The 27,777-nt window shown below is 52.2% G+C and overlaps 1 protein-coding gene across 5 annotated transcripts in view; it reads left to right on the forward strand.

The window, feature by feature from the left end:
• PEX14 (peroxisomal biogenesis factor 14) overlaps positions 1-24,271 on the forward strand; it is a 164,720-nt gene extending 140,449 nt beyond the window's left edge. For all 5 annotated transcript variants that reach the window (XM_011935790.1, XM_011935791.1, XM_011935794.1 and 2 more), the window contains 5 exons: positions 12,012-12,097; positions 16,610-16,712; positions 17,946-18,043; positions 20,806-20,897; positions 23,062-24,271. In XM_011935790.1, the coding sequence (XP_011791180.1) occupies positions 12,012-12,097; positions 16,610-16,712; positions 17,946-18,043; positions 20,806-20,897; positions 23,062-23,518 (836 nt within the window). In that variant the 3' untranslated portion in view covers positions 23,519-24,271. The remainder of the gene's footprint in view (positions 1-12,011; positions 12,098-16,609; positions 16,713-17,945; positions 18,044-20,805; positions 20,898-23,061) is intronic.
• Positions 24,272-27,777: the final 3,506 nt, after the last annotated feature.

The raw sequence follows: 27,777 nt of genomic DNA on the forward strand, positions 1-27,777 counted from the left end.
TGCCTGGATAATTTTGTATTTTTAGTAGAGACAAGGTTTTTCCATGTTGTTCAAGCTGGTCTCGAACTCCTGACGTCCTGACCTCAGGTGATCTGTCCGCCTTGGCCTCCCAAAGTGCTGGGATTACAGGCGTGAGCCACTGCCTGGACTTTTTCTTTAAAGAGGTGTATTTTAGACTTTGTGAGCCACATATGTCTCTGTCACATGTTTTCTGTTTCACCTTCTCCTCTTCTCCCTCCATCCTTTTTCCTCTTTCTCCTCCCTCTTCTCTTCCTCTTCCTGTTCTCCCTTTCCCACGACCACAATTCTTTAAAAATTTAATAACCAGGCTGGGTGCGGTGACTCACACCTGTAATCCCAGCATTTTGGGAGGTGAGATGGGTGGATCACTTAAGGTCTGGAGTTTGAGGCTGGCCTGGCCAACATGGTGAAACCCTGTCTCTACTAAAAATACAAAAAACTAGCCAGGCGAGGTGGCGGGCGCCTGTAGTCCCAGCTACTCCGGAGGCTGAGGCCAGAGAGCTGAGATCCGGCCACTGCACTCCAGCCTGGGCGACAGAGCGAGACTCCGTCTCAAAAAAAAAAAAAAAAAATCTGCTACAGGTGACAGAAAACTCCAAAAAAGAGTGGCTTAAATAAATAGAAGAATTTTTCTCTATTACATAAATGTAGGAGACCCAGGCTGCCAGGAGGCTCTGTGGTCTGCAGGGACTCTGCTCTGCCTCACTGCTCTGCATTTCTGAATGACTGGCATCCGTCTCGTGGTGCAGTGTGAATGCTTCAGCTCCAACTATCCCACCTGCTGTCCAGCTAGCGAGAGCAGGGAGAAGGCAGGAAAAGGGCAGGCTGGCTTCTAAGGACGCCTCTTGGAAATTGCCGACGTCACTTCCACTTCCTCCCCATTGGCTGGATCTTGCACAGCCATCCTTGCCTGCTAGTAAAGCTGAGATGTAGTCCTAATCTCGGAAGCACATGTCCTCAGCTTTCCATATCCCATAGGAGGTTTGAGTTCTGATAAACACTAGGTTTAGGATAATGGTTACCTCTGGGCTGGGAGGAACACATGGCTAGCTTCAGTAGTGTCTGGAAAGTTTTAGCTAGTAAATTAGGCAGGTTTAGAATTGCTCATTGTATTCCTGTTCTTATAACTTAAATAAATGTTAAATTCTTTTGTATGTATCAAATATTACAGGGTACATGTTTTAAAGTTGCATTAGAATTCTCAGGTCTGGCTTCTTCTCTTGGTCCCAGCTGCAAGCTGTGCAGAGAGAAAACTTAGAGCCTACACCACTGGGTAGTGTTCCCAAGCACTCCTGACTTCCTATAGCTTTTTTTTTTTTTTTTTTAATTCTGAATGGATTTTATTTTTTAAAAGTCAGTCTTATTGAGATGTAACTTACCTAAAATAAAATGCACCCATTTTAATTGTACAATTTGAGTTTCGATAAGTGTACATTTCCATATAACCATCATTTCCAATACCCTGAAAGGTTCCCTTGTGTCCCCAGTCAGTCCACCCCTCCTTGATCCTGGCTTGCGGGCAACCACTGATCTACTTTCTATTACTACCTATTAGATTTTTTCCTAGAGGTTTTTTTTTTTTTTTTAATATAAATGGAATCATACAGTATGTACTCTTTTGTTTCTGGTTTTTTGTTGTTTTTGTTTTTCTGCTCAGTGTAATGTTGCTGAGACTCACCCAAATTGCTGTACCCATCCGAAGCTTTTTCCTTTTTACCCCTGGGTGGGTGGTGTTCCGTTGTATGGATGCACCACAGTTTGTTTATCCATTCACCAGTTGATGGACTTTGGGTTGATTCCAGCTTTGAGCTATTACGAATAAAACTTCTGTGAACATTCGTATACAAGTCTTTGTGTGTTTTTATTTCTCTTGGGTGAGCACCTAGAAGTAGAATTGCTGGTTTATATGTTAAGTGTATGTTTAACTTTCTAAGAAGCTGCTAAACTGTTTTCTGGAGTGGTTGCATAATTTTACCTTCCCACCAGCAATGTTTGAGAGTTCTAGTTGCTACATATCCCCAACAGTTGGTCTTCTCGTCTTTTTTTTTTTTTTTTTTTTTTTAAGCAATTTTAGTATGTATATGCTGCTATCTCTTGGTGGTTTGGGTTTATATTTCTTTGATGACTGATTAGGTTGAGCCTCTCTTCGTGTGTTTATTGTCCGCTTGCATATCTTTCTTGTGAAGAGTCTGTTTCAGTATTTTGCCCATTATTAATAGTCTTCTTACTGAGTTGAATGAGATTTTTAACGTATTCTGGATTCAAGTCGTTGGTCAGATACATGTATTACGAGTATTTCCTCCCAGTCGGTGGCTTGCCTTTTTATTTTCTTAACGTATCTTTTGAAGAGCACATGATTTTAATTTTGATGACATATATTTATCTTTTTTTCCTTTCATGATTCATCGTGGTTTTTGCATCTTAAAGAAGCTTTTGTCTATCCCAAGGTGGAAGAGAGTTTCTCCTGTATTGTTTTCTAGGAGACACTGTCTCACTCTGTCACCCAGGCTGGAATGCAATGGCCTGATGTTGGCTCACTGCAACTTCCACCTCATGGGCTCAGGTGATCCTCCTGCTTCAGACTCCCAAGTAGTTGGGACTACAGGTGTGTGCCACCACACCCAGTTATTTATTGTATTTTGTGGAGAGATGGGTTTTCACCATATTGCCCAGGCTGGTCTTGAATTCCTGGGCTCAAGCAATCTGCCCACCTTGGCCTCCCAAAGTGCTGGGATTATAGGCATGAGCCACTGCGCCCGGTTTATAGCATTAGTTTTTATGTTTAGGTCTATGATCTATTCTTAGTTAATTTTCGTGAATGGTGTGAGGTGAAGGTCAAGGTTTGTTTCTCCCCATATGGATATCCAGTTGTCCTGTACCTTATGTTCAAAAGATTATCTTATTCCCACTGAGTTACATGTCTCTTTATAAAAAATCAACTGACAGCCGGGCGCGGTGGCTCAGGCCTGTAATCCCAGCACTTTGGGAGGCTGAGGAGGGCAGATCACCTGAGGTCAGGAGTTTGAGAGCAGCCTGGGCAACATGGTGAAACCCTGTCTCTACTAAAAGTACAAAAATTAGCCAGTTGTGGTGGCGGGCGCCTGTAATCCCAGTTACTTGGGAGGATGAGGCAGGAGAATCCCATGAACCCTGGAGTCAGAGGTTGCAGTGTGCTGAGATTGCGCCATTGCACTCCAGCCTGGGTGACAGAGTGAGGCTCTGCCTCAAAAATAAACAAACAAACAAACAAACAAACAAATAAATAAATAAATATTTCGTATAAATGGAAACATATAGTATGCAGACTTTTGTGTCTGGTTTCTTTACCATAGCATAATGGTTTTGAGATTGATTCATGCTTTTATATACATACATATGTATGTATATATACATATTTATATAAATACATATAATTATATTCATATGTAGTTTATATATGTATTTCTATATTATATGTAAATATGTGTAATATGTATTTGGAAAATACATATAAAAGGAAGGAACTATTTATGTCTATCTGATGATTATGATTCATGGTTTTTGCATCTTAAGAAACCTTTGTCTACCCCAAGGTTGAAGAGACTTTCTCCTATATTGTCTTCTAGGAAGTTTTATAGTGTTAGTTTTTTGGAGACACCATCTCACTCTGTTGCCCAGAGTATATTATATATTTATATATATTATACACAGATATATATAACTTTACATATATATATATATAGAGAGAGAGAGAGAGAGAGAGAGGGAGTTCATTTTCATTGCTGAGTTGTATTCCAGAGGTCAGTGGACTTTCTTTTTCTTTTTTTTCTTTTTCTGAGATGGAGTTTCACTTTTGTTGCCCAGGCTGGAGTGTAATGGCGTGATCTCGGCTCACCGTAACCTCTGCTTCCCGGGTTCAAGCAATTCTCCTGCCTCAGCCTCCCAAGTAGCTGGGATTACAGGCATGTGCTATGATGCCTGGATAATTTTGTATTTTTAGTAGAGACAAGGTTTTTCCATGTTGTTCAAGCTGGTCTCGAACTCCTGACGTCCTGACCTCAGGTGATCTGTCCGCCTTGGCCTCCCAAAGTGCTGGGATTACAGGCGTGAGCCACTGCCTGGACTTTTTCTTTAAAGAGGTGTATTTTAGACTTTGTGAGCCACATATGTCTCTGTCACATGTTTTCTGTTTCACCTTCTCCTCTTCTCCCTCCATCCTTTTTCCTCTTTCTCCTCCCTCTTCTCTTCCTCTTCCTGTTCTCCCTTTCCCACGACCACAATTCTTTAAAAATTTAATAACCAGGCTGGGTGCGGTGACTCACACCTGTAATCCCAGCATTTTGGGAGGTGAGATGGGTGGATCACTTAAGGTCTGGAGTTTGAGGCTGGCCTGGCCAACATGGTGAAACCCTGTCTCTACTAAAAATACAAAAATTAGCTGAGCATGGTGGCATGCCTGTAGTCCCAGCTACTTGGGAGGCTGAGGCAGGAGAATCACTTGAACCCAGGAGGTGGAGGTTGCAGTGAGCTGAGATTGCACCATGGCATTCCAGCTTGGGTCACAGAATGAGACTGTCCCCCCAAAAAATAAAGGAAAAATTAATAACCATTCTTAGCTCATGGCTATATAAAAATAGGCTAAAGTAGGATTGGCCAACTGACTATAGTGCTAACTCTTGTTGCTCCATGTACCACAATTTCTTTATCTGTTGACCATTTGGTAGTCATCTGGCTTACTCCCAGTTTGGGGCTATTATGAGTAAAGTTGCTGTGAACATTGATGTATAAATCTTTATGTACACTTATACTTTTCGTTTCCTAGGAGTGGAATGGCTTAGTCACATGTTAGGTCCGTGTTTAACTTTAGAAGAAACTGTCAAACTATTTCCCAAAATGATTGTAGCATTTGTCTCCCCATCAGCAATATGTAAGAGTTTCAGTTGCTCCATATCTTTGGCAACACCCGATAGTCTCATTTCTGAGCTTAGCCATTCTAATGTGTATGTAATAGAACCTTATTGTACAGTACTTTTAATTTGGATTTCCCTAATGACTAATGACATCAAGTGTATTTTCATGTACTTATTAGCCATTCATGTATCTTTTGTAAAGAGTCTTTTCCAATCTTGTGCCCATTTTAAAAGCCATTTTGTCTGTTTATTATTGAACTGTCAGAGCTCTTTATATATTCTAGTTACAAGTCCTTTGTCAAATATATGTTTGGCAGATATTTTCTCCCAGCCTATGGCTTGTCTCTTCATTTTCTTGACAGTACCTTTCGAAAAGCAAAAGCTTTAATTTTTTTTTTTTTTTTTTTTTTTTTTTGAAACGGAGTCTCGCTCTGTCGCCCAGGCTGGAGTGCAGTGGCCGGATCTCAGCTCACTGCAAGCTCCGCCTCCTGGGTTTAGCCATTCTCCTGCCTCAGCCTCCCGAGTAGCTGGGACTACAGGCGCCCGCCACCTCGCCTGGCTAGTTTTTTGTGTTTTTTTTTTTTAGTAGAGACGGGGTTTCACTGTGTTAGCCAGTATGGTCTCGATCTCTGACCTCGTGATCCGCCCGTCTCGGCCTCCCAAAGTGCTGGGATTACAGGCTTGAGCCACCGCGCCCGGCCAAAAGCTTTAAATTTTGATGGTGTCATTTGATCGTTTTTTTCCTTTTTGGTTCATGCTTCTTATATCGTAAGATGTTTTTGTCCAGATTTTCTTCTATGCTTTCTGTTTTCTTACAGAAGTTTAATAGTTTTTGCTTTCTTATTTAGGTGTGACCCATTTTGAGTTAATTTTTGTGTATGGTATAAGGTGAGAGTCAAGGTTCATTTTTTTTTCCTATGTGTATCCAGTTGTTCAGCATGGCTGTTACAAAAATTATCCTTTCCCCATAGAGCTACCTTGGCCTCTTTATCAAAAATCAGTTGACCATGTAAGCATCGGTCTATTTCTGGACTCTTCTGAATTCTTAACAGCTTAATTAGAGCTCATATTTTTTAATCTATGGAGAGGGGATATAGATAGGTCTCTCAGTGTCCTTCCTGCCTAAAGATGACACTGCTAATAGCATTGTAGCCATGAAAAGTGGAAAAGATTGTCTTTCACGGGATGTACGTGTAAACACAGGCTTTGCATTTTCCAACACGACTACCGTTGGGCTTCTGTGGTGCCTTTTGCCATTCAGGCTGCCAGGTCCTTCTCTTCAGAGCAGAGACTATCTGTTTGTGTTGCTGCTCTCTGGGCCTATCTTTCTGCCCACCGCCAGCCATCCACAGCCATGGTTGTGGGCCAGGGCCCACCCCGCCCCCAAGCTGTAGCCAGCCCTTCTCAACCCAGCCAGGTTCCCCGTCTCTCCCCACATGTGCTCTCCACCTCTGTGCTGTAGCAAGCACTGATTTGGTGGCCTGGCTTTACTCCAGGACCTTACTGGGAGTGAGTTTGTCTTGTCATTTAATTTTCAGGGTGGCTTCTGAGTGAAGCTGATGGGCTGATGTGAGAAGCTAGAGACAGTGCTGTATGGAGGCTCCAAACCTGATGAACCTGGAGGCGACCTCAATGGGCTGGCTCCGTTTCTGCCACTGCCTTGCCCATGCTTGGGCTGCCAGCCTCCCCAAGGACATGACAGTTCTCTCCCTCTTGTCAGCCAGCACATCACTGGAGTGCCTGTTGTCTCGGCAGGATGGTTCCGTGACAGCTTTCAGCTCTGTGTTGCCAATGAACCTTTACTGGATTGCAGGATTTCCATGGTGTGGATCAGTCTGTGACTTGCAGGTTTCAGGCTCAACATTGTCGTGTTGTATGCACAAGTCCCCGTCCTGTGCATGTGTTCTTAGTTGACGATGTTTGTTCTCACCTGTTAGGTGAGAATTTGGTTGGTGGAGGTATAAAGAAACAGAGTCACGTTGGTTTTGTTGGTGTTCAGTGAATAGTTAGCTGTGGGGATGCACCTCTCCTGCCCCCGCTCTCTACCATGGTTTTACCCAAACTGGAGCTTTTGCGCAGGCTGACCTCCATGGAGCCGGGCAGAGCTTAAGGTAGTTCGTGGAATCTTGGAAGGTTGAGTTTCAAAGAGCTCCATGCTTTTTGCTCTTTAGCAGTTTGTCCCCTGACCACATTGCAGTCCACAGGGCCACAATGTAGAGGGAGTCCCAGGATGGCCCAGGTGTGCAGGATGAGGATTGCCGCCAGATGCCCGTCTCTTCAGCCTTCACAGAGATGCCAGGGCTGTGGTACTGGTGAGGAACCCCTGCCACGCAGCTAGAGCGCCAGTTCTTAGACAGCTGGACTCTGAGTGAGAGTTAATGTATCTCCTGTTCTTGGGTTCTCTGGGGCTAGCAAAGCCCTGCCCCCTTCAGTCAATGCTTGATAAGAAGAGAAAAATGTCCTTGGAACCCCCCTGGCTGGTGGTGGCACCAAGGTTTCTGACCCCAGGCTTGTTGCCCACTTGCCACCTTGTCTGCCTTGTCTGCATGGGAGGCGGGTCCCTGCTTCCAGAGTAGAGACTTGAAGCATTTAAAAAGCTCACTCATTCTCTTTCTTTTCTTCCCAGCTAGAGAAGAGTGACTGCCCCATCTTCTGCCCTTGTCTTTATACCTCCGGACATTCAGGGAGCCTGGTGGCGGGGAGGTATGCTCCCAGGCGTGCTACTCTCAGTTTCCTCGCAGGCTCTGCACTGGACTTGGAAAAAAAAGACTCTGGAGGGGGGGGGGCAGGACTCGAGGTGGTCGTGGCTGGGAGTTTGAGCTAGTGTGGACCATGCTGATGTTTTTGCAGTAGCCTGGGCTGTTACGCTCTGAGAGCCACACAGCAGGTAGGAGTCATCTCTATCTGAGTTTTTCTCTTTTTTTCATTTTGCCACAAGACAGAATTGTATCACACATCTCCAAAACGAGTAAAATGGCATTTGAGCTTCTTGTCTTTATAGACTCTCTGAACTTTAGGAAAGATCATTCTGGTCGCTTTTCATTAATAATGAAAACCAGGGGGCAATAAAATGTTCTTAACGTGAGCATGGCAGGAACGAGGAGTGGTGAGGGGTGAAGGGTGAGGCTGCAGGGACCACAGGTGTTTCTTGGGGCTGGAATTGCTCAGAGCTCTGGAAAGCGGGGCAGCTGTCGGAGGGTCCTGGTCCTCATCCTGCACAGCCAGCATCTGCTCAGCCTCGGCAGCCCAGAGGGCCCCAGAGAAGGCTGTCCTCCTCATGGCGGGATGTTTGCAGGTGAGCAGAGGAATCCAGCAAATTCCAGGTGCTGGTCAAGCTTTCAGCCCAGTCACAGCTGCTTTCTTGCAAGAGGCTTTGTGGTGTCTGAGAAATCAGTGGTGAATATGGTATTCGGGCCGTGGGCCCTGTTCTGCACTTGTTCTGCCTGAGGATTTTGGCTGCATGGAGGGATGTTCCGGGTATGGATGAAAGCCCTCCTGAGCAGGGACTCTGAGAGAGCAGAGTGGCCAGGTTGCTCTGTCTTCACTTTTTCCTCCTGAAAATGGACTTGCACTAGATGTCAGGTTTTGTATCTGGAGCGCCAAGCAAAGCTGGCTAGAAGAGGGGAGACAGAAGAGACACTTGACTGGGACTCCAAGTGCCTGACTCCTTGGGGTCAAGGTGAAAGATCTGTTTGCCTCAGTGGTCTCAGAGCTCCCTGTGTAACGAGAGGTGATTCGTGTCAGGTGGGGGTGTCCACCATCAGCAAAGTAGCGCTGTCCCCTTCCCATAGCAGTTTCTTAGACACCGGGTATCACTGCACAGCCTGGGAAGGGAGTGGGGAAGTCCTTGCTAACCATAACACAAATCCCGGAACCCATAAAAGAATAGATTGATAAATTTGTATAAAAACCTCTGCATGCGACAAAACACCATTAGCAGAGTCAAAAGAAAAATAAGCCAGAGAAGATGTTTGCGATGCAGATCACAGACAATGGGCTAATATCCCTGCTATATAAAAAGTCTCTCTAAAGTGACAAGGGAAAAGAAATCAAGTAGAAAAGTGGAGAGCATACAGTACACCGAAAAGGAAATGCTGATGAAAACATGTTCAATCCTCACTCAAAATGAGATCAATGCAAATTAGAACTAGAGTGAACTTCTGCTTTCCTGCTGTGGTATTGGCAGGAATCTCTGTGTTTGAATCGTGCAGTGTGTGGGCACAGCCGCGGGGAAGCAGGCATTGCGCAGGGGCTGAGGGTGAATTATCGGCCCCATGGAGGCAGCATGGCAGCATTTCTCAAAACTGCAAATGCACATGCCCTGGGACCAGCCTCTGGGAGTTCTGAGGCTCACGGGGTCCGTGTCCCCGTGTGGGAGATGGCACATGTGCACGTTGTTGGTGGCAGCATTGTGTGCAATAGTAGAAAGTTGGAAATGAGGTGGATGCCCATCGGAGGGCAGGTGAAGTGGAATATCCTACAGCTGTAGAAAACAAGATTGAGAGAAGGGGAAACGTGAAGGAAGAGAAGACATCCTGTGCCGCCTTAGATGTGCACACAAACTCTCTGGAAGGATAAATGTAAGACTACTAATGGCTGTTGGTGGGGGGAAGCCTTTTTGTCACAGACTGCCCTGTGCTATTTGATGAGTAAACTGTATGCGTCCTACCTGTTCAAAAAGTGTAAAACAGAAATGGGAGTTGGGGACTGAGGGAAAGGCCATATGTTGATTACAGTTTTGGGATCGAGATTCCAGGGCTGGGACATACCAGGGAGTCTCGTGTGGAATCCGCAGGCAGCGGGGGAGTTTGGTGGCCACGGAGAGACTCCAGGCCCCTCCAGTCCGGACGTTTCTGCCCCTTGAGAGTGCCATTCAGCAGCCTGGGGGAGGGGGTGTCTCCCTGCCCACTCGGAGGTCTTTGCGACTTGGATCCCCCTGGTTGGGCTGCATGCCACAGCCCCTTCCCCCTCATGCCACATCCTGCCCTGAGCTGAAAGAAAGAAGGGGCCTTCTCCTCCCCTCTGGTCATAAAACGCCAGGACGTGGAAGGTACCTCTGAAAACTTACAGGCACAGGTGAGAACTGAGGGTGGAAGTCTCTCAAGCAGCAAGTCCTTCAGCCTCGCTCCGCCGTGTTTTGACGCTCCTTCCCGGAGTTTAGAACGCTGATTTTCCCTCTCCCCGTTTCCCCCAAGTGAGCAGCACACCGTGGGGGTGCCTCCCGGATAGCTCTCCACTGGCGCTGTGATCGCCTTCCCACTGGTCTGTGTCCCACCTAGGCCCCTCCTGATGACAGATCCTTCGGAGGGAGGCAGAGCACCCACCACGTGGCCTGGAGATGGCAGCTCCAGAAAGGTGTTGGCAGTGGAGACAGGGCTGTCCCGCGTGCCTTGGAGGATCGGATGAGGTCGTGGACATGGGAGCACTTTGTGAACTGGACATGGGAAAGAGTGAAGGTGGAAACTCTCCCCATGTCAACTGGAATTGCATCCAGAAGGGCACTTGGCTATGTGCCGTGCTAAAGAGAATCGGGGCCAGGCGCCAGGGCTGCGCGCCTGGGATGAGGGCACTTTGCTATGTGCCGTGCTAGAGAATCAGGGCCGGGCGCGGTGCTGCGCTCCTGTAGTCCATCCGCTTGGGAGGCTGAGGCGAGAGGATTCCTTGAGTCCAGGAGTTCCGGGCTGCGGGGCACTCTGCTGATGGTGGTTCTGCACTAAGTTCTGCATCAATATGGTGACCTCCTGGAGCAGGGGACCACGAGGTCACCTAAGGAGGTCAGAAGTGGAGCCAGTGAAAACTCCCATTCTGATAAGCGGTGGAACATGCCTGTGAATCGCCACTGCACTCCAGCCTGGGCAACATAGCAAGAGCCCACCTCTAGAAAGATTACTTACTTAATACAAATAAAGAGAAGAGAAAGGGGCCAGGTGCTGCTCCACGAAGACTGGCTGCTCTTTGCAGCAGCAGCAGCAGCAGCGTGTTCTGAGACATCACCCCACTCCCTTCTTGCCCTCTGTGCTGGTCCCAGGCCCTCTCCAACTCGTGAACCCTTGCGGCAGCCTCGCCCCAGCTCCTCTGCCTCTGCGGCCCCCACTTCTGACCATCCTCAGAGCCACCCCAGTGCTGCTCTTCAGGGTCATGGCATTCCCTGAATCACGTCCCCCAGTGGCTCCCATTGCTTATGAAAGAATATTCGGCTTCCTTGACCACACAGTCCACCTGGCGCCACCTCTCCACCTCTTTCCTGCCCCGCCCCAGCCTCCACTGCACCTGCAGCTTCCTTGGCTTCTCTCCGTTCTCCCCAGCACCCTGCTCTTGGGGTCCTCTGGGCCAGAGCAGCTCTCCTCTTTAGTCAGGCCCAGGGTGCTCACCTGGTCCACATGCACCTGCCGTCTCTCCTTTGCGCTTGTTCCCCTCCAGCCCCCAAGGGCCTCAGGGCTCCTCCAAGGCCCTGCTGACCCCAGCCCCTCTCCCCTGCCACCCCCATCCCTTTTGATAGGCGTTCTCACTCTCTGAAGCCTCAGTCATTTGGAGACCCGTGTTTTCTCTCCGCTGGCTCCAAGCGAGAGCAGGGCTGGGAAGTCTAGTTTACCACAGCCCATCCCCGCGCCCCCACCCAGCGTACCACAGTCCCCCTCTCCACTTGGCTGAGACCCCGCTTGGTTCTGCTGTGGCCCCCAGCTTATCACCAGCTGTAGTAGGCATATGTGGGTGTATTTATGCACCCCAAAATGTACTCATGTTATCCTCTTTGGATCTTTTGTTCCTGAGGTAGAGACCGTGCCATCCGTCTTCAGATCACCTCTGCCACCTGACTCCCGACTCGGGGCTCAGCTCACTGCTAGATACCTCCACCCACAGCCTGCAGTCAGGGTTGGGTGACTGGCATCCCTTGTGTCCCAGTTGAGGTAGTGGGAACAGGAGGGGACGGCGCCGAGCTGCTGTTGTGATGATCGTGTGCTGCTTTCCTGCGGTAGAGTGTTCCACTTGCCCATCGTTGGAGGCGAGGAGACTGTGCCACTGAGGCACGTGTGCCGGCCCCCACCCAGGGAAGGACACCATGTGCATCTTCTAACCCTCCTCCTCTTACCCCGCCTGTAGGCCCCGCAGGATCCCGATGGCGAGATTACGGCGCCCTGGCCATCATCATGGCAGGCATCGCATTTGGCTTTCACCAGCTCTACAAGGTGAGTCACCCCCAGTGGCTGTGGGTGCTGTGCCCCTGCCACCCTGTGGCATTCAGTGCCCTTTCACTGGCTCCCCTGCATGGAGGCACTGCCATGCCCTGCCCTGGAGCGTGTTGGCAGCGAGAGGCTGTGGTAGAGGTCGGGGTTCACGGCTGGATCCAGGCCCTGCCCTGCTGCGAGGTTTGGCAGGTTCTGCTCATCTTTTCTCCAGTACTCAGCATGTACCACCCAGATCTCTACTTGCAGGGGCATCGTGAGGTCTGTCCCTTGCCAGCCCATGTTGGGCACTTAGAGTAGTGCCCGCACAGGGAAGCCGTGCAAGCAGTTTTGAGACACAGAATAACATAATGGCAAAGATCATAAACGCTGGGCCAGCTGCTTTGCTGAGCCCTGGCTCTGCCCCTCAGGAGCTTGGTGATCACAGGCTCTGGTCTGTAAAATGGGGATAACAGTCCCGACCTCACGAGGTTGTTGTGAAGTCCCGAAGAGTCAGTCTCCCTTGTGGAGGGCTCAGAGCCAAGCCCGGCACATGGAGGAGCTTTATACACCGTCGTTCTGCCATAGCATTTAAGAGCGGCAGTGAGAACCTTAGTGTCATCAGATGTATGGGAGCTGTTCTTTTTGCTCTGTTGTGTTGGCATCTATAGAAATCTAGGATTTCCCAGGCTTCTCAGGTCAACTCTCAGGATCCCAGGCTCATTGCTTGCAACAGAACTGCAGGCATGAGGTAAACACTGACTCCCTTGTGAAGGCCCAACTTGGACATGAAGCAGATGAGTCTAGTTTCTAGAAAATGCAGGGCCAAGGTAGGTGGCCAGTCCAGATCTTGGGATCCTGGAGAGAAGCCTCTTTTCTTTTGAGGCTGCCAGCTCCTCCACCCCTGATTGGTGATTTCTTTTTTTTTTTTTTTGGAGATGGAGTCTTGCTCTGTCGCCCAGGCCGGAGTGCAGTGGTGTGATCTCGGCTCACTGCAACCTCTGCCTCCTGAGTTCAAGCAATTCTCCTGTCTCAGCTTTCTGAGTAGCTGGGATTATAGGCGTGCACCAGCATGCCTGGCTAGTTTTTGCATTTTTAGTAGAGATGGCGTTTCACTGTGTTGGCCAGGCCAGTCTCGAACTCATGACCTCAGGTGATCCGTCCACCTCAGCCTCCCAAAGTGCCGGGATTACAGGCTGAGCCACCGTGCCTGGCCGGTGATTTTTTTTTTTTTTAAACAACCTGAATGAGCACCCAGACTCGCCATGGTCACTCTTAGCACATGAAACACGTTCAGCCGTGGTACTCTGGGATTCTTCATTTTTTATGTAGTACAAAAGCTAATGACAGTTATAGCAGAATATAATTTTTTAAGTGTAGCATGTATTCCTGGAGCTGGACATCTCCATGTTAGAAATCGAGAAACAAGGGCTGGGCGCGGTGGCTCACGCCTGTAATCCCAGCACTTTGGGAGGCTGAGGCTGAGGATCCTGACCTGATCACGAGGTCAGGAGATCAAGACTATCCTGGCTAACATGGTGAAACCCCGTCTCTACTGAAAATACAAAAAATTAGCCCGGCATGGTGGCGGGCACCTGTAGTCCCAGCTACTGGGGAGGCTGAGACAGGAGAATGGGGTGAACCTGGGAGGCGGAGCTTGCAGTGAGCCAAGATCGCACCACTGCACTCCAGCCTGGGTAAGAGACTCCATTTCCAAAAAAAAAAAAAAAAAGAGAAATCAAGAAACAAAACATTCTGGGTTGGTCCAGGTGCCATGGCTCACACCTCTAATCCTAGTACTTTGGGAGGCCAAGGCAGGCAGATTGCTTGAGTCCAAATGTTTGAGATTAGCCTGGCCAACGTGGTGAAACTCTGTTTCTACCAAAAAAAAAATAAAGTAAAACAAAACAAAAAAAACAAAAATAAGCTGGGCATGGTGGCATGAATCTGTAGTCCCAGCTATACTCGGGAGGCTGAGGTGCAAGGATCACCTGGGCTCAGGAGGCAGAGGTTGCAGTGAGCTGAGATCACACTGCTGCACTCCAGCCTGGGCCACAGAAGGAGACGCTGTCTCAATTTAAAAAACAAAATAAGCCAGGCACAGTGGTTCACACCCATAATCCCAGGACTTTGGGAGGCTGAGGTGGGCAGATCACTTGAGGTCAGGAGTTTGAGACCAGCCTGGCCAACAAGGTGAAACCCTGTCTCTACTGAAAATACACAAATTGGCTCGGTATCTTGGCATGCACCCGTAATCCCAGCTACTCGGGAGGCTAAGGCAGGAGAATCACTTGAACCTGAGAGGCGTAGGTTGCAGTGAGCCTGCAGTGAGCCGAGATTGTGCCACTGCACTCCAGCCTGGGTGACAGAGCGAGACTCTGTCTCAAATAAAAGAACAGAACAAAAACACCTCTTGGGGCTCAGTACTTCTTCCTCTGAACTGGTGCCCTCTTCAAATCACTGACTGTATACAAGCACCAAGAAGAATGTGATACAAATGCAGAGTCCTCAAATGAATGCCCTGGCTGTACTGAGCAGTAGGCACTGTCACATGGCCACCCATGGAGGGCCTGTGGCCTGATGGGAGCGGGAGGGCAGCTCGGCAGCTCGCCTTGGTGTGGGCACTCACAGGGAGCTGCCACCATAGTTTCTACGAAGCTCTGGGCTCTCTGCTCTACTTTAAAAAAGAAACATTGCAATATCAGTCACAATGATAACAAGAGAATTTCTAAACATCTGGTCAGTTTCTTGAAATTGAAAATAAAAAGGAAATGGTAAGAAGCCCTTGACTTGCTTTATAAGCATGTGAAGACTTCAACTAGGGCAGTGTGTCTGCTCCTGCCCTTAGGACTTCTGATCTCAGAAATGGGGTGTTTAGTTGGTTACACACACATACATGATTTTTTATTTGTTTGTTTGTTTTAGACAGAGTCTAGCTCTGTTACCTAGGCTGGAGTACAGTGGCATGATCTCGGCTCACAGCACCCCCCGTCTCCCGGGTTCAAGTGATTCTCCAGCCACAGCCTCCCGAGGAGCTGGGATTGTAGGCATGTGCCACCACACTCAGCTAGTCTTTATATTTTTAGTAGAGACGGAGTTTCACTGTGTTGGCCAGGCTGATCTCGAACTCCTGACCTCATGATCTGCCCACCTCAGCCTCCCAAAGTGCTGGGATTACAAGCGTGAGCCACTGTGCCCGGCTAAGAATTCTTCACCTTTCATGCTGAGGACATTTCATCCTGAAGCATAAGGCTACCTTTGATGAGTTTTGGCTCAGTTGTGGGTAATAGCTCACACTGTGGTTGAAAAGCACTTTGCAAAATAGAAAATGTGTCTATACATGTGCTGCTGAAGAATGATCTTCGCTTAGGAGTCACTCTGGAAATGAGTTCCCACAAACCCCTTGCAAGAGACCTTCTTTTCCTTCCCTGGTACAGAAACCGTAATGGAGAGGTTTCCGTCCTCTTTCTTATCTGGGCCCAGATAGATTAAGAACCAAAGTTGTCCCTGGGCAACTCCTGCCAGGCCTGCGCTGCACTGCCGCTGGCAGCACCCACTGAAGTGGGCAGCGGGTCTCACTCTCCTCACCTGGGGGACTTTGTCTCCATATCCCGAGTGGCTGGACATCAGTGCACATATTCCTACACGTGGCTGTCCCTGAAGGCCCCGCCACCCACCTCCACCCCTCTACACCCTCACCTCCAAGGCGACCAAGAGCACCTGTTGCCAGCCCTGCCCTGCCTGCTTCCTTTGTGAACGGCCCCCCGGGCGTCCCCGGTTCTAGGCCCCTGTGAGGGGTGGCCCTGCCGCATCCCCTTTCTTTTTTCCCAGAGCCAGTTTCTTATGATCCTGTGCCTTCCTCTCCCTTCTGCCCTGCATTTCATTCTGGGGAACTCGACTTCTTTTGACTCTTACATGAAGGAAGTTTGTTCTGAGGATTCAGGCTTCATTTAGAAAAAGACTGAGGTGACCTCTTCCAGCAGCCTCAGAGCACTCGTGTTATCCCCTGGCGAGAGAACCAAGGGTCCCATAAATGTGTTGCTGATTTTCTTTTAGTTTCTCCAGTGATGTTTTGTTTATTAATTGTACTCATTTGTTTCTGAATAGGTGATTCACTCACAGGTTCAAAATGTTCACGATTCAGGAGAATATGCCGGGAAGCAGATGCTTGTGTGTCCATCCACATTTATATCTTACAACTTTGACAGTAGAGTTTAAAACTTTGTGTTACAGAAATAGTGTGGCATCGCTAAGAAAAGTAAATAAAGGAACCAGAAAGTTCCCATCACAGCAGATCCAGCTGACTCTCCCTGTCCACGTTCCCTCCTGGTCCTTGTCCTTATTCAGGCAGAATTTTTACGTGGTTGTAATCGCAGTCTCATAACTTTTTCAAATATCTTGTTCATTTATGGTGTTTGCTTAGGGTTTCCAAAACCCGGGGATGACCGGGAGAAAGTTGGGCGGCAGAATTTGAGAGATTGTTGGAGGATAACCCTGGGTCCGTACGCATTCCTCACCCTGCCCCGCTTCTTGCAGAAATACCTGCTGCCCCTTATCTTGGGCGGCCGAGAGGACAGGAAGCAGCTGGAGAGGATGGAGGCTGGTCTCTCTGAGCTGAGTGGCAGCGTGGCCCAGACAGGTAAAGATTAATGACTCCATCAAGTCACCCCTCACAGCCTTCTCCAAGCAGCCTCTTCTCTGCCCCTCCCTTCTCCCTCCGTCTCTACTCTATGTGGTGACTTCATTTATCTGCTCTGAGAATCTGTTCACATTTGCAAATGAAGCCGCCGTCATTTCGGTTTAATTTGAAATTGCTTGTTTACTGTCGGCGCGGCCTCAATTAATTATGTTTTTACGGAAAGGCTCCCAACCTCAGAATATTAATAAGGGGAATAAAATGACAGCCTTTCTAAGGGCTGTAAAGTTCATTTTTAATTTCTGCTTCTCTGAGGTTTTCAGGGGGGTTTTCAGTGATTTTCCCCCTTCCCTCTAAGACTCCACTGTGGGGTCAAGAGAGTCTGTAATTACTGTGGCTCCCAGGACCCTGGCCACCTCCCCTGTTATCGACTCGACAGGGCTCACGTTCATTACCCCGTGCCCCAGCAATGGCCTAGATTAGCTGGGACCTGTCGCGCCAGAGGTGGCTTCCCTTCTTTATAAACTTGTTTACTAGACGGCAGCTCTGAATCTAAAATCCAGAGCGAGGCCAACGAGAGAGCCACCTGTCCCAGGCAGGAGTCTGTGTCCCTCTGGGGCACATTTGTGAAGCTCGCAGAAACCCTTTCAGAAACCCTCTGATGCTGTCCATTCTACTGGCGTTTGCTCCTGCAAGGCTGACATTGGTGGCAACAGGGTCCCAAGGGGTCACAGGACACCTGGGAGTGGAGCAGGCAGCCTGGGGCCAGGTGGGGAGGGCAGGAAGGAGCAGTGGGAAACAGGACTTGTGGCTTGAGCCAGTCCTGGATGTGAATGTGGCGGGGACTCGAGATGCGTCTGTCCCGGCACTGGAGACTCCAGGAGTTTCACAAGGACACTGAGGCCCAGGAGATGAAGGATGCAGGCGCCAGAGAAGCTGGGAGAGCTCAGCAAATCATAGCCAGCTCTAATTAGAGGGGAGAGGTTCTGGACGGATATACTGTTGACCATGGACAAGTACACAATGGAAAGATAAAGTAGAAATACTAGAGGTTAGACACAGTGCAGGCAGATCACCCAGAGTGCAGATAAATTAGATGGATTGCGGGGGGCTGGGGGTGTCTGCAGATAAATTAGATGGAGTGGGAACGTGGGCAGCTCCTAGGTGTGCGGGCCGAGCGAGGGGAACGTCTGTGCCTGTGAATTTACCTGCGCCGTGACTGCTTTCTCCTCGCAGTGACTCAGTTACAGACGACCCTCGCCTCCGTCCAGGAGCTGCTGATTCAGCAGCAGCAGAAGATCCAGGAGCTCGCCCACGAGCTGGCCGCTGCCAAGGTACCTGTCTCTGCCCTGCAGGGCCCTCCAGGCCCAGGTCTGTCCCATGTGCCCTTCACTCTTGTCCCTTGGGCCTGGCTTGCCACCTTCGGGAGCCAGACTTTGCCCCAGTCTCATGGTGGTTACACAGCCACGGCCGACGCTGCCCTTTCTCTCCTTGTAGAGACAGGAGGCCGTTGCTGGGCAGTCAGTATGACGTTTCACCGTTGAGGCTGTCCTTTCTCTTTCTCTGTCACCTCCCAACAGGAGGAAGGAAAAGCTACCCTCTGCCTGTGGAGATCTCATGGCAGCCATATCCCCGCAGCTCTGGAGGCTTTCTGTGTAGACGTGGGACGGCCTCTACCTATAAGTTAGGTTGCAGCTCAGCATGGCCAGGAGGGGTTCTGGAACAGACAGGGGAGAAGCGAGCCACAGTCAGTTCACCAGCACCAGCCGTGTCCACACCGCAGTGCAGCGGGCAGGTTCTCTAGACTCAGGTTCCACAGGTCCCAGCAACCCTAGGGAGCCAGAACCGACTCCCGAGTCAGTGTCCTTGCCTCACTACCCAAATGTGAAGAAATCCTGGCATGGCAGCTTTCTTGGCCCTGCCACTCGTTAGCTGTATGACCAAAGGCAAGTCACTTAACCTCTCCGAGTCTTAGTTTCCTCATCTGTAAAATGGAGCCATAACGGCACCTAATTCGTGGGGCTCTTCATGGGCTCAGGAGGGTGCCTGGCTCCAACCAACTCACAGGATTGCAGGCCTGGGTTCTGTGGGTGGGTAACAGGGGTCATCACTGAGGCAGTGTCAGACAGACCAGGTCCAGGAGACAGTGGCCTGGTGGCTCCAGAACACCCACTGGCTCTTCTCTCTGTCCCTTGACCCACAGCTCTGTGTCTGATGGACAGTTCTCCCTGGCTGCCCCCACAAGCTGGGCTCTGGAGAGTCCCGTCCTGAGTTGCTCACCCAGGGCAAGCCACTCCTAGTGTACGACTTGGCTCGAGCCAGCTCTCAAATCTTTTGCATTTGCAAAAACCACGAAAATGACAGTCTTTCCATTTTCCATGGAGTCTGGGGTGTCTCTTGAAGAGAGTCCCGGGAATCTCCCCCCTGGACATCCAAACCACACACAGAGGTGCCGCCTGCCCTTCCTCCTGGGGTGGCTGCGGGTACTGGTGGCCACCTCCAGCCACCGTGCAGTGCATGTTCTCCGCGGGTGGCCGGTCCCTAAAGCACCAGGAAGCCCAGCGACGGCCCTGCCTGCTCTCCTGGGTCAGATCATCTTTTGGATCCATGGTCTGCCTGTGGCCAGAAGCCATCCCGGAAATTGGAGAACTGTTTTCAGGCCTTGCGCATGAGATGAAGACCACATGTTGTGTTTAAGAAGCAGTGGGGGCCCGGGATGTGCTGGGTGGTGAGAGGGGTCAGGCCCCTCAGAGTTCCTCGAGCTGGCTTTGCTGCCGCTGTCCCTGGCCCACCCCAACCTCCTCTCCCGAGCTGCAGCGGGGCCACTGGCTTGGCATCTAAACTCGTATGTGTGAGGACTTCGGTTACCCCATAAACCAAAGACCCAGAGCTGTGTTTTCTCAGCTGTAATGTAAGTTTTTATATCTGGCTTCCAAACTCCTACCGGAGCACTGTAAAAAATTAAAAAGAAGAGCTTTAAGTAATTAAAAAACCTACATAAAACTGAAGGCTATGAGTTTTCTACAACTGTTTTTTAAAGAGACTGACTAAAAAGCCCCAGATGTCAGATTTTATTTCTAAATCCTGGCATCTGGCACCATATGCGTTTGGAAATCTGAGTCCTTTGTAGGCCGGTGAGTGGAAATTGCGCCCTTGTTAATGGGCTGCTGTAGCTTTCAAGGTCTCAGAGAAGCCAGAACAGTGGCTCCTGGGCCCTCCCTGTCTGGTGGTCTGGAGTAGGAACCCTGAGGGGCTGTGTCTGAGGGTGGAGGGTGACATACACTCACTCTCAGACTGCCCAGGTTTTCCTTCCTGAGACCTACAGGTCCTCCAAAGGACTGCTCCCTGCTAAGGTGTGCCAGCTGGGCTGCTTGCTGCGGCGAGCCCACAGCAGCCCCCGACTCCACGTCAGGGGCCAGGCCTCTGAAAGCCAGCCCAGTGGCCCACCACACACTGGTAGGGAACAGCCAGGGAACATCCCCTATGCCCGCCTCGGGGGAGCAGTATCAGGAGAGCTGGCAATATTCATCTGTGCACTTAAAGACAGCCTGGGGTGGCCTTCAGCCTGGGCGAGGTAGACCTCACACGGAGGCCTCATGTGGCATTGTCCTCTGTGCACATGCCACAAGCAGGTGGCCACCGGCAGCTCTCGTCTGGGGACCTCTGGTTTGGCTGTCCTCTTCCCCATCTACACCAGCAAGATTTGCCAGAAGTGAGATGTAGTCCTGTGAAGTTTATTTGGAAAACTGTGTTACCTTCAAAGGGGAAAGTTGTGCATGGAAGGATGGGGTTTGTCAGAGATGGTGGCTGTTTCCTCTTTCCACCCTGGGCCATCTTATATCCCAGGCATCATACCACTTCATCCTGCACCTTCACGCCTCCACATGGCTCTCAAAGATGCCCACAATACCATTATGGCACCTAAAAACACATAATGATTCCTTAAGTCACCAAATGTCCAAACAGAGTCATCCAAACAGAGGCATGGCAGGCAGTGGGCAGTGGCGGAACCTTCCTCCAGGTTCCCCAGAACAGACCCAGAACGCCCCACCTGCTGCCCCCACCCTGAGCCCTGCTCCCTGTGCTCTGCTTTCAGGCCACCACATCCACCAACTGGATCCTGGAGTCCCAGAATATCAACGAACTCAAGTCCGAAATTAACTCCTTGAAAGGGCTTCTTTTAAATCGGTAGGAGGGAGGGGCGGGGACCCTGTTCTAGTCAGGCCTGGAAAGGGGGACTGGGAGCTCTTGGGCATGGGAGGGGCATGACCCTCACCCCCACCCCCGAGGACCCCATCTGTCTGGGCGACTCAGGCACTGAGTCTGGGGCCTTTTGAACTTCTCTTTTCATTCCCCAGTTGACTACCTCTCCACTCCAGAGGTGACGGTCTGTGGCACATGAGTTTTGATATACAGTTCTCATGCCTGTCAAGACCTGGTAAGGGACAGCTTGAGCCAAAAAGCAGGGCCCTTGGAGCAGAGGAGAACCTCCTGTTTTGGCTCCTCCTCCTTCCCGAGCCCCAGGTGACCACTCAGTGACAGCTTTGTCCCAGGGAAAGCCCTTGCGGGAGGGTCTTTGCGTTTTCTACTTGGAAGGGTTCCATGGCTGAAGGCATGAGCAGAAGCAGGCCCTGCCCACCCAGCTTCTTGGTGGTCCCCCTGTTGTCCCTCTGTAGTGACAGCACATTGTCACCAATGCAGCCTCAGAGGTAGGCTGACCAACTTGTTCTGCATTGCCTGGTACTGTCCTGGTTTTATTTATTTTTATTTTTATTTATTTTTTGAGATGGAGTCTCGCTCTGTTGTCCAGGCTGCAGTGCAGTGACATGACCTTGGCTCACTGCAACCTCTGCCTCCTGGGTTCAAACCATTCTCCTGCCTCAGCCTCCCGAGTAGCTGGGACTATAGGCATCCACCACCATGCCCGACTAATTTTTTTATTTTTAGTAGAGATGGGATTTTGCTATGTTGGCCAGGCTGGTCTTGAACTCCCGAACTTAGGTGATCTGCCCACGGCCTCCCAAAGTGCTGGGATTACAGGCATGAGCCACTGTGCCTGGACTGTTGTGGTTTTTTTAAAACTGAAAGTCCAGTGTCCAGGAGCCACTGTGTCCTGGGAGCCGCAACTGTGGGCCGTCCTCCGGGACTGATGCCCTAGGGTGTCTTGTGTGGAGTGTCCTTGTTTCCCTGCTGGACTGGGTGTGGTGGGAGCTGGGTGAATGGGAGGGTACAGGTGGGCTCTTCACTAGGGTCCAGGGTGGGGTGCAAAGGGCTCTTGCGGCTCCAGTCAGAAGACCCCATTTTCCAAGCCACTCAACTTCCTGGTTCTCCCTGAGGAAAAGAAGATGTCCTAGAAAGAGGTGTGGTGCTGGCAGAGGCCAGAGCATTGTCATTAGGAGATAGCCTCCATTTTCCCTAACTGAGACCAGTGCCTTGGAGGCTGGGGATGGAGGCCAGGCCGTCGGGTAACCGTGGGGCCAAGAAAACTGCACATGGAATTTCTTGTTAGCGTTGAGGATGCTGGTGAATAAAGCAGGCCGTGGTGTGTGCCCCATTCAAGTGGGGTCTGGGGGGAGAGTTGTGTCTAAGGCCCTGCTGGGGGACAGCCCTGTGGGCGGCGCTTTGTCCTCTTGGCTCAGGCAGAGATAGGCCTGCCTGTTGGAGAGCTCTGTCTCTGAGCCGTTGCCAAGTGGACCTGACCTCCCAGGTCCCTCCTGGAATTGGCTTTGGTTTGGGCTGGCTGCTGGCCAGGAAGGGAGTACGGAGCAGAAGGGAGAGCTGACTCTTGCCCGTTGAAAGCGTTGAGCTCAGAAGTTTTCTAGCAAAGGGCACCACCTCCGCCCTTTTGGTTCTGATGTGTCTGACCCCCTGCCAGTGGCCAGGGCTCCCTGCCTCCACCTTTTACTCAGACCATAGACAAATTAGGACTGTGGCTCAGGTGTCTGGAGTCCCCAGTCATCGCCCTTTTGGGCTCCTCCCCACCCTGTCCCTCTCCTGGCCACTGGGGTGGAGGCAGGGACAGTGCTGAGGATCAGGAGGAAGCAGGCTCCGGAGAGGCAGCAGGCCCCACTTGGCTTCCAGCAGCTGCCCAGGCAGGTGGGCCTCGCCCAGGGGGTCCCGGGGGGACCCTGGGCTGTCTGTGGGGGCACAGGACACTCTTGGCATTTATCTCAGCTATAGGATCTTTGCTCCTGAAAGGAGGGGAGGAAGGGCTCCATCCTGTCCCTTGCCCAGTGGCCCTAGGGGAGCAGCTCACCATCGCCAAGCCCTTGGGGGTCAGGGAAGGCGTGGCTCTTCAAGGGTGGGAGTTCTGAATGCCGCCACCAACCTCCTCCTCTGCTTCTCCCGCCAGGAGGCAGTTCCCTCCGTCCCCGTCAGCCCCAAAGATCCCCTCCTGGCAGATCCCGGTCAAGTCACCGTCACCCTCCAGCCCCGCAGCCGTGAACCACCACAGCAGCAGCGACATCTCACCCGTCAGCAATGAGTCCACATCGTCCTCACCTGGGAAGGAGGGCCACAGCCCCGAGGGCTCCACGGTCACCTACCACCTGCTGGGCCCCCAAGAGGAAGGCGAGGGGGTGGTGGACGTCAAGGGCCAGGTGCGGATGGAGGTGCAAGGCGAGGAGGAGAAGAGGGATGACAAGGAGGACGAGGAGGACGAGGAGGATGATGACGTGAGCCATGTGGACGAGGAGGACTGCCTGGGAGTGCAGAGGGAGGACCGCCGGGGCGGGGATGGGCAGATCAACGAGCAGGTGGAGAAGCTGCGGCGGCCCGAGGGTGCCAGCAACGAGAGTGAGCGGGACTAGGGCCGCGCCCACTGCCTCCAGCCCTGAGGACGGCGCCCAGTACGCCAGTGCGTGGCCACACCCTGCCTCCCTCTCTGGCCCTGGGAGGGCAGCTTGGAGCCCAGGTAGGGGGCAGAGCTGTCCTCAGCTGCACTGTGGCCTGGTGGCAGCGTGGGGGTCGCACTTCTGTCCACCTGGCCTCCTCTCACCTGGCCGCCAGCCCCAGCCCCAGGCCCAGCAGCCTTTGGCTTTGATCTCAAGTCCGGCTAAAGGCAGCAAAGCCTTGGGGCTCAAGCCCCTGCCCAGCCCCTCCCGGACAGACGCCTTGCCCAGGGTGTGTTTGCCGAGTGTCTTGACTACCGTGACACCACGCATGGCCAGAGCTAGCATCCCTACTGTCCCCCGACTCCTCAGTGGAGGAGGAGCTGCGGTCCCTCTGCTGTCTGCCATCCCCTCCCTCCCTGGACCCGGCCCTGGACCCCGCAGGTGCCTGCCCCCAGCACCAACCCCACTTGTTCCCCGTCGTCCCCCAGACAAATGAAACCATGCTGCGCTTCTGATGCCCTCGCTTGCCGTGTCATGGTTCAGCTAATCCCATGGCGAGATGGGGGCTCACTCCCTCGGAGGAGCCAGGCACCAGGGCTTTCCTGACCAACAGCCAGCTCTGTCCTTCCCCCCGAGAAACACATGTTCATTTGTGTGATCATGTATAGACCTCAGAATGGAAGATAGGACTGTATATAATTGTAATAAATACCAGTTGCCACTATTTAATTTCTGCCTGTGGCTCCCTGTCTGCTCATGGCACCCTGGGCCCCGGGGGTGATCTCAGTGCAGCCTTCAGCCAGTGAAGTGTGGGTGAGGCCCGTGGGCAGCTTCTGCCACTGCTCAGCCAGAAGCAGAGGGCTTTGTTCAGGTCCAGTGGCTGCCGGAGGGCGACACTAGCTGACCGCAGGAGGATCAGGGACCTCGTGTGACTGTATATAGACCTCATGTGGAGTGAGGAGCTCTCCTTCCTTAAATGGACGCATGCTCCCCGGGAGGGGAGTGTGGCGGCCTCTCTGAATCCTCGTCTCCCCCAGCTCTCGCCCTCCCAGTCTCCCTTTCCCCTTCACAGAGCATTTGACTAAAACCAGAAGAGCAGAGCCATGCACTCCTTGAGGAGCGCTCCTGTTCCCTCCAGCCCCCAAGTGTCGGGACCAGGCTCATGGGCCGCAGACGCCGTGATGTCCGTGTGCCTGTGCGGACACGAGGGCTTCGGAAATAGGAAGCTCTGCGCAGCCCCTGCAGGTGTGGCCTCCATGCACCCGCCCGCCCCACCCCGCCCTCTCCTGGGGAGGGAGGAGGCCACGCAGTTGGACTCAGAGGCTTGGTGTTGGGGCTGTTCTGTCTCAGATGTTTTGCTTTCAGCCCCTGCAGCAAACCCTTCTTAATGCTGGGAACACAGGGCCTGTTAAAGTGACGGGTCTCCAGGCCTGGGCCGCCCCCGCCCGCTGGAGAGTCCCTGGGAGCAGGTCACCCCCACCCACTGGAGGGTCCCCAGTACCGGGCCGCACCTACCCGCTGGAGGGTCCCCAGGAGCAGGCTGCACCCACCTGCGGGAGGGTCCAGCCCCAATGTGGTTTCTGGCCTGTGGGTTGCGTCTTTCATGCTTGTCACCTAGAAGGACGCTCCTGCAGTTCCTGTTTACAGCCACGTGTTCCCCAGGGACAAGCAGAGCCCAGTTCAGTGTCACACTGTGGCTTGTTCTCCTTCCCTGGCCTCCTTGCCGTCTCTGAAGAAGCAGGTATCTCAGTTCCCAGGGGCTGCCACCTCACCTGGACGAGGGGGTCCTGCCTACCAGGCCCCCAGGAGTCCCAGTGTCTGGGAGCTGGGACGGGCAGACAGGTGGGCCAGGCCTCGGCCTGGCTCTGGGGACGGTGACTGCCTGTGTCCCACCCTCGGACCTGCTGGGTCACAGGCCTGCATTGTGGGCGGATCTGTTCCTGAGGAGTCCCCACCCCATTTGGTGCCTGGTAGCCGTTGTCTGTAACTTCTCAGCGGTCCTTCCTGCAGCGGGACCAGAAAGGGAGACCAGAGGGCAGATGCCCTGGGAAGGAAGGGAGGCCGGGGCCGTGAGGTCGGTGCTGTGGAAGTGAAGTGCCGGCTGCCCGGCTCCGTTTCTTCCTGGAGAGCTGGGGCCACCCAGAAAGGGATTCCCTGGGGCTTCACTATCCCTAGGGTGGGGGCAATGGAGACCTCACAGGGCAAGTGCTCTCCAACCTAGAGGTCGGTGGGCTGGCACATCCCTGAGGCTCAAGTGCGGAAGAGAAGCAGACAGAAACCTGGGCCCGGAGGCCTTTTGCCCCTGTGGGTCCTGAGCACCGAGTTCGGCTTTTGAGGACAGAGAGTCTGGCGTGATTTCAGGGAGAGAAAAACCCCTCCCCAAAACGGCAGGAGTGCTGCCTAATAAAGCCAGCTGCTGGACCAGGGAAAACAGCCCTTTGAAAAAAAAAGCCTTTCATTAGAAAAATAATGCATTTCATCCAAATAAGGTAAAAATATTCGGAATGGGGCAGAAGTAAGCAGCAAGCAGCGGCTGTCGGGCCTTTCTGGAAGGGAGAAGATTATTAAACTCAATTACAATGTATTTTTATAAAGTGTCTTTTAGGAAAGAACCAGCCCCGTGCTCGGAGGCCAGGGGACGGCCGCCCTGACTTCACCCTGGACCAGCTCCCTCGGTCCCCAGGGTCTGTCCCTACTCCTCCGGTGACTCGCTGGTTCTGCCTTGGGCAGGGACATCTAGTTTGGGAAGGACAGGGGACTTCCCTTGGTGTTTGTGACACGCAGGACAGGCCAGGAGGTGGGGTAGTTGCCTTCGGGAGATGGTAGGGCCTCTGCCCCCCTGGGGCTGCCCAGTCCTTCAAAAGCCAGGGCTCCTGGAGCCAGTCCCATCCCAGGACCCCAGCTGGGACAGGGAGCGCCTGGGTCAGGGGAAGGGGCTGCTGAGTTTGTGCCCACAGGTGGGGTGTGAGAAGGGGACAGAGAGGTGAGAACCTGCCACCCACCCGTCGGCTCCCTGTGTGCCCAGAGTCTCTCCCTCTTTCTTTTTCTTTGTTTTTAATAAACGCATCTGAGCAAGCTGTGTTCATCTTTCGGGGCCCTCACACCCAGGTAGAGGTGGAAGAGTTTTCTAGATGGTTTCGCTTCTGCCCTCCTGGTGGCCCAGCCAGGAGCATGGAGGCGCTGGGTCTCTGGCCTGGCCCCAGACCCCTCCCTCTCCAGGTGACCACCCTGTCCCTGCCCCAGAGCCCAGGAGGGAGGGGGAGAGCAAGCAGGGGCCATTCTTCAAGGGTCAGACATCTCCGACCCCAGGAGTTGACTTAATTTGTCTGTTTGTTTCAACTGGTTTCTGCCAAGGCACCCAAAGAAGAGGCCAGAGACTCCAGACAGGGCAGGCGCGAAGGCGCCAGTGAGACCCGCGTGCAGGTGGGAGCTCCAGCCTCAGATGAGGTGCATACCTGAGGTGTAGCACCCAGGTAGACCTGGAGGGCCTGGCCGCTCTTCCTGCCCCTGCTCCTTTGCTGTGTACAGGGGCTTCCCACCCAGGGACAGGCCACCGTCTGGCCAGGGGGAACCACGCCCAAGCTGGCACATGCTGACATGCATGTGCACATGTGTGTGGCACCCTCACACTCATGCAGGGCCCAGTGGGTCCTGATCGTTTTTGAGAGGTCCCCCTGTCCTCCCCCGACACCTGCTCACGCAGACCACCGCTCAGACCACAGCCTTGGCACTGTCTTTAATGCAAAACGGGTCTGAAATCTTGGCTGGCACTGAGGGATAACTACCTGAATCATGAATAAACCTTAATAACTTAGTGTCATTGAGCACGTTAAAGTTTGTGTTCTCCTAGAAGAAGAAAGAAGATGTATGATATGTTCACGAGAGGGATGCCTGAAACCTTTCCTTGCTCCACGACAGATACTGGAAGGACCTTCTTTAAAGTGACCGGGTCATGGCTTTAAACACCACCGTGACACTCAGGGTCCAGATGCGTTATAGACCCAGGGCGAGGAGCCAGCCTCAGGGAGACTCCAGGCAGGGAGGTTCTTTCTTGAGGATCCCTGCCTCCTTCCAGTGGTGTGGGGCACGGGGCTTACTGGAGGCCAAGCCACTGGGTCTGGCTGCTCCAGCACTGGCTGTGGGCCTCCTGGGAGCTACTGATTTCTCCCTGACCTGCTCCAGAGGGTGCAGAGGCACCTCCCAGCAAGGATGGCCGGGGCCTGGCTGCTTCATTC

Source organism: Colobus angolensis, unplaced genomic scaffold (genome assembly GCF_000951035.1).
Source record: "Colobus angolensis palliatus isolate OR3802 unplaced genomic scaffold, Cang.pa_1.0 Scaffold149, whole genome shotgun sequence".
NCBI lineage: Eukaryota > Metazoa > Chordata > Mammalia > Primates > Cercopithecidae > Colobus > Colobus angolensis.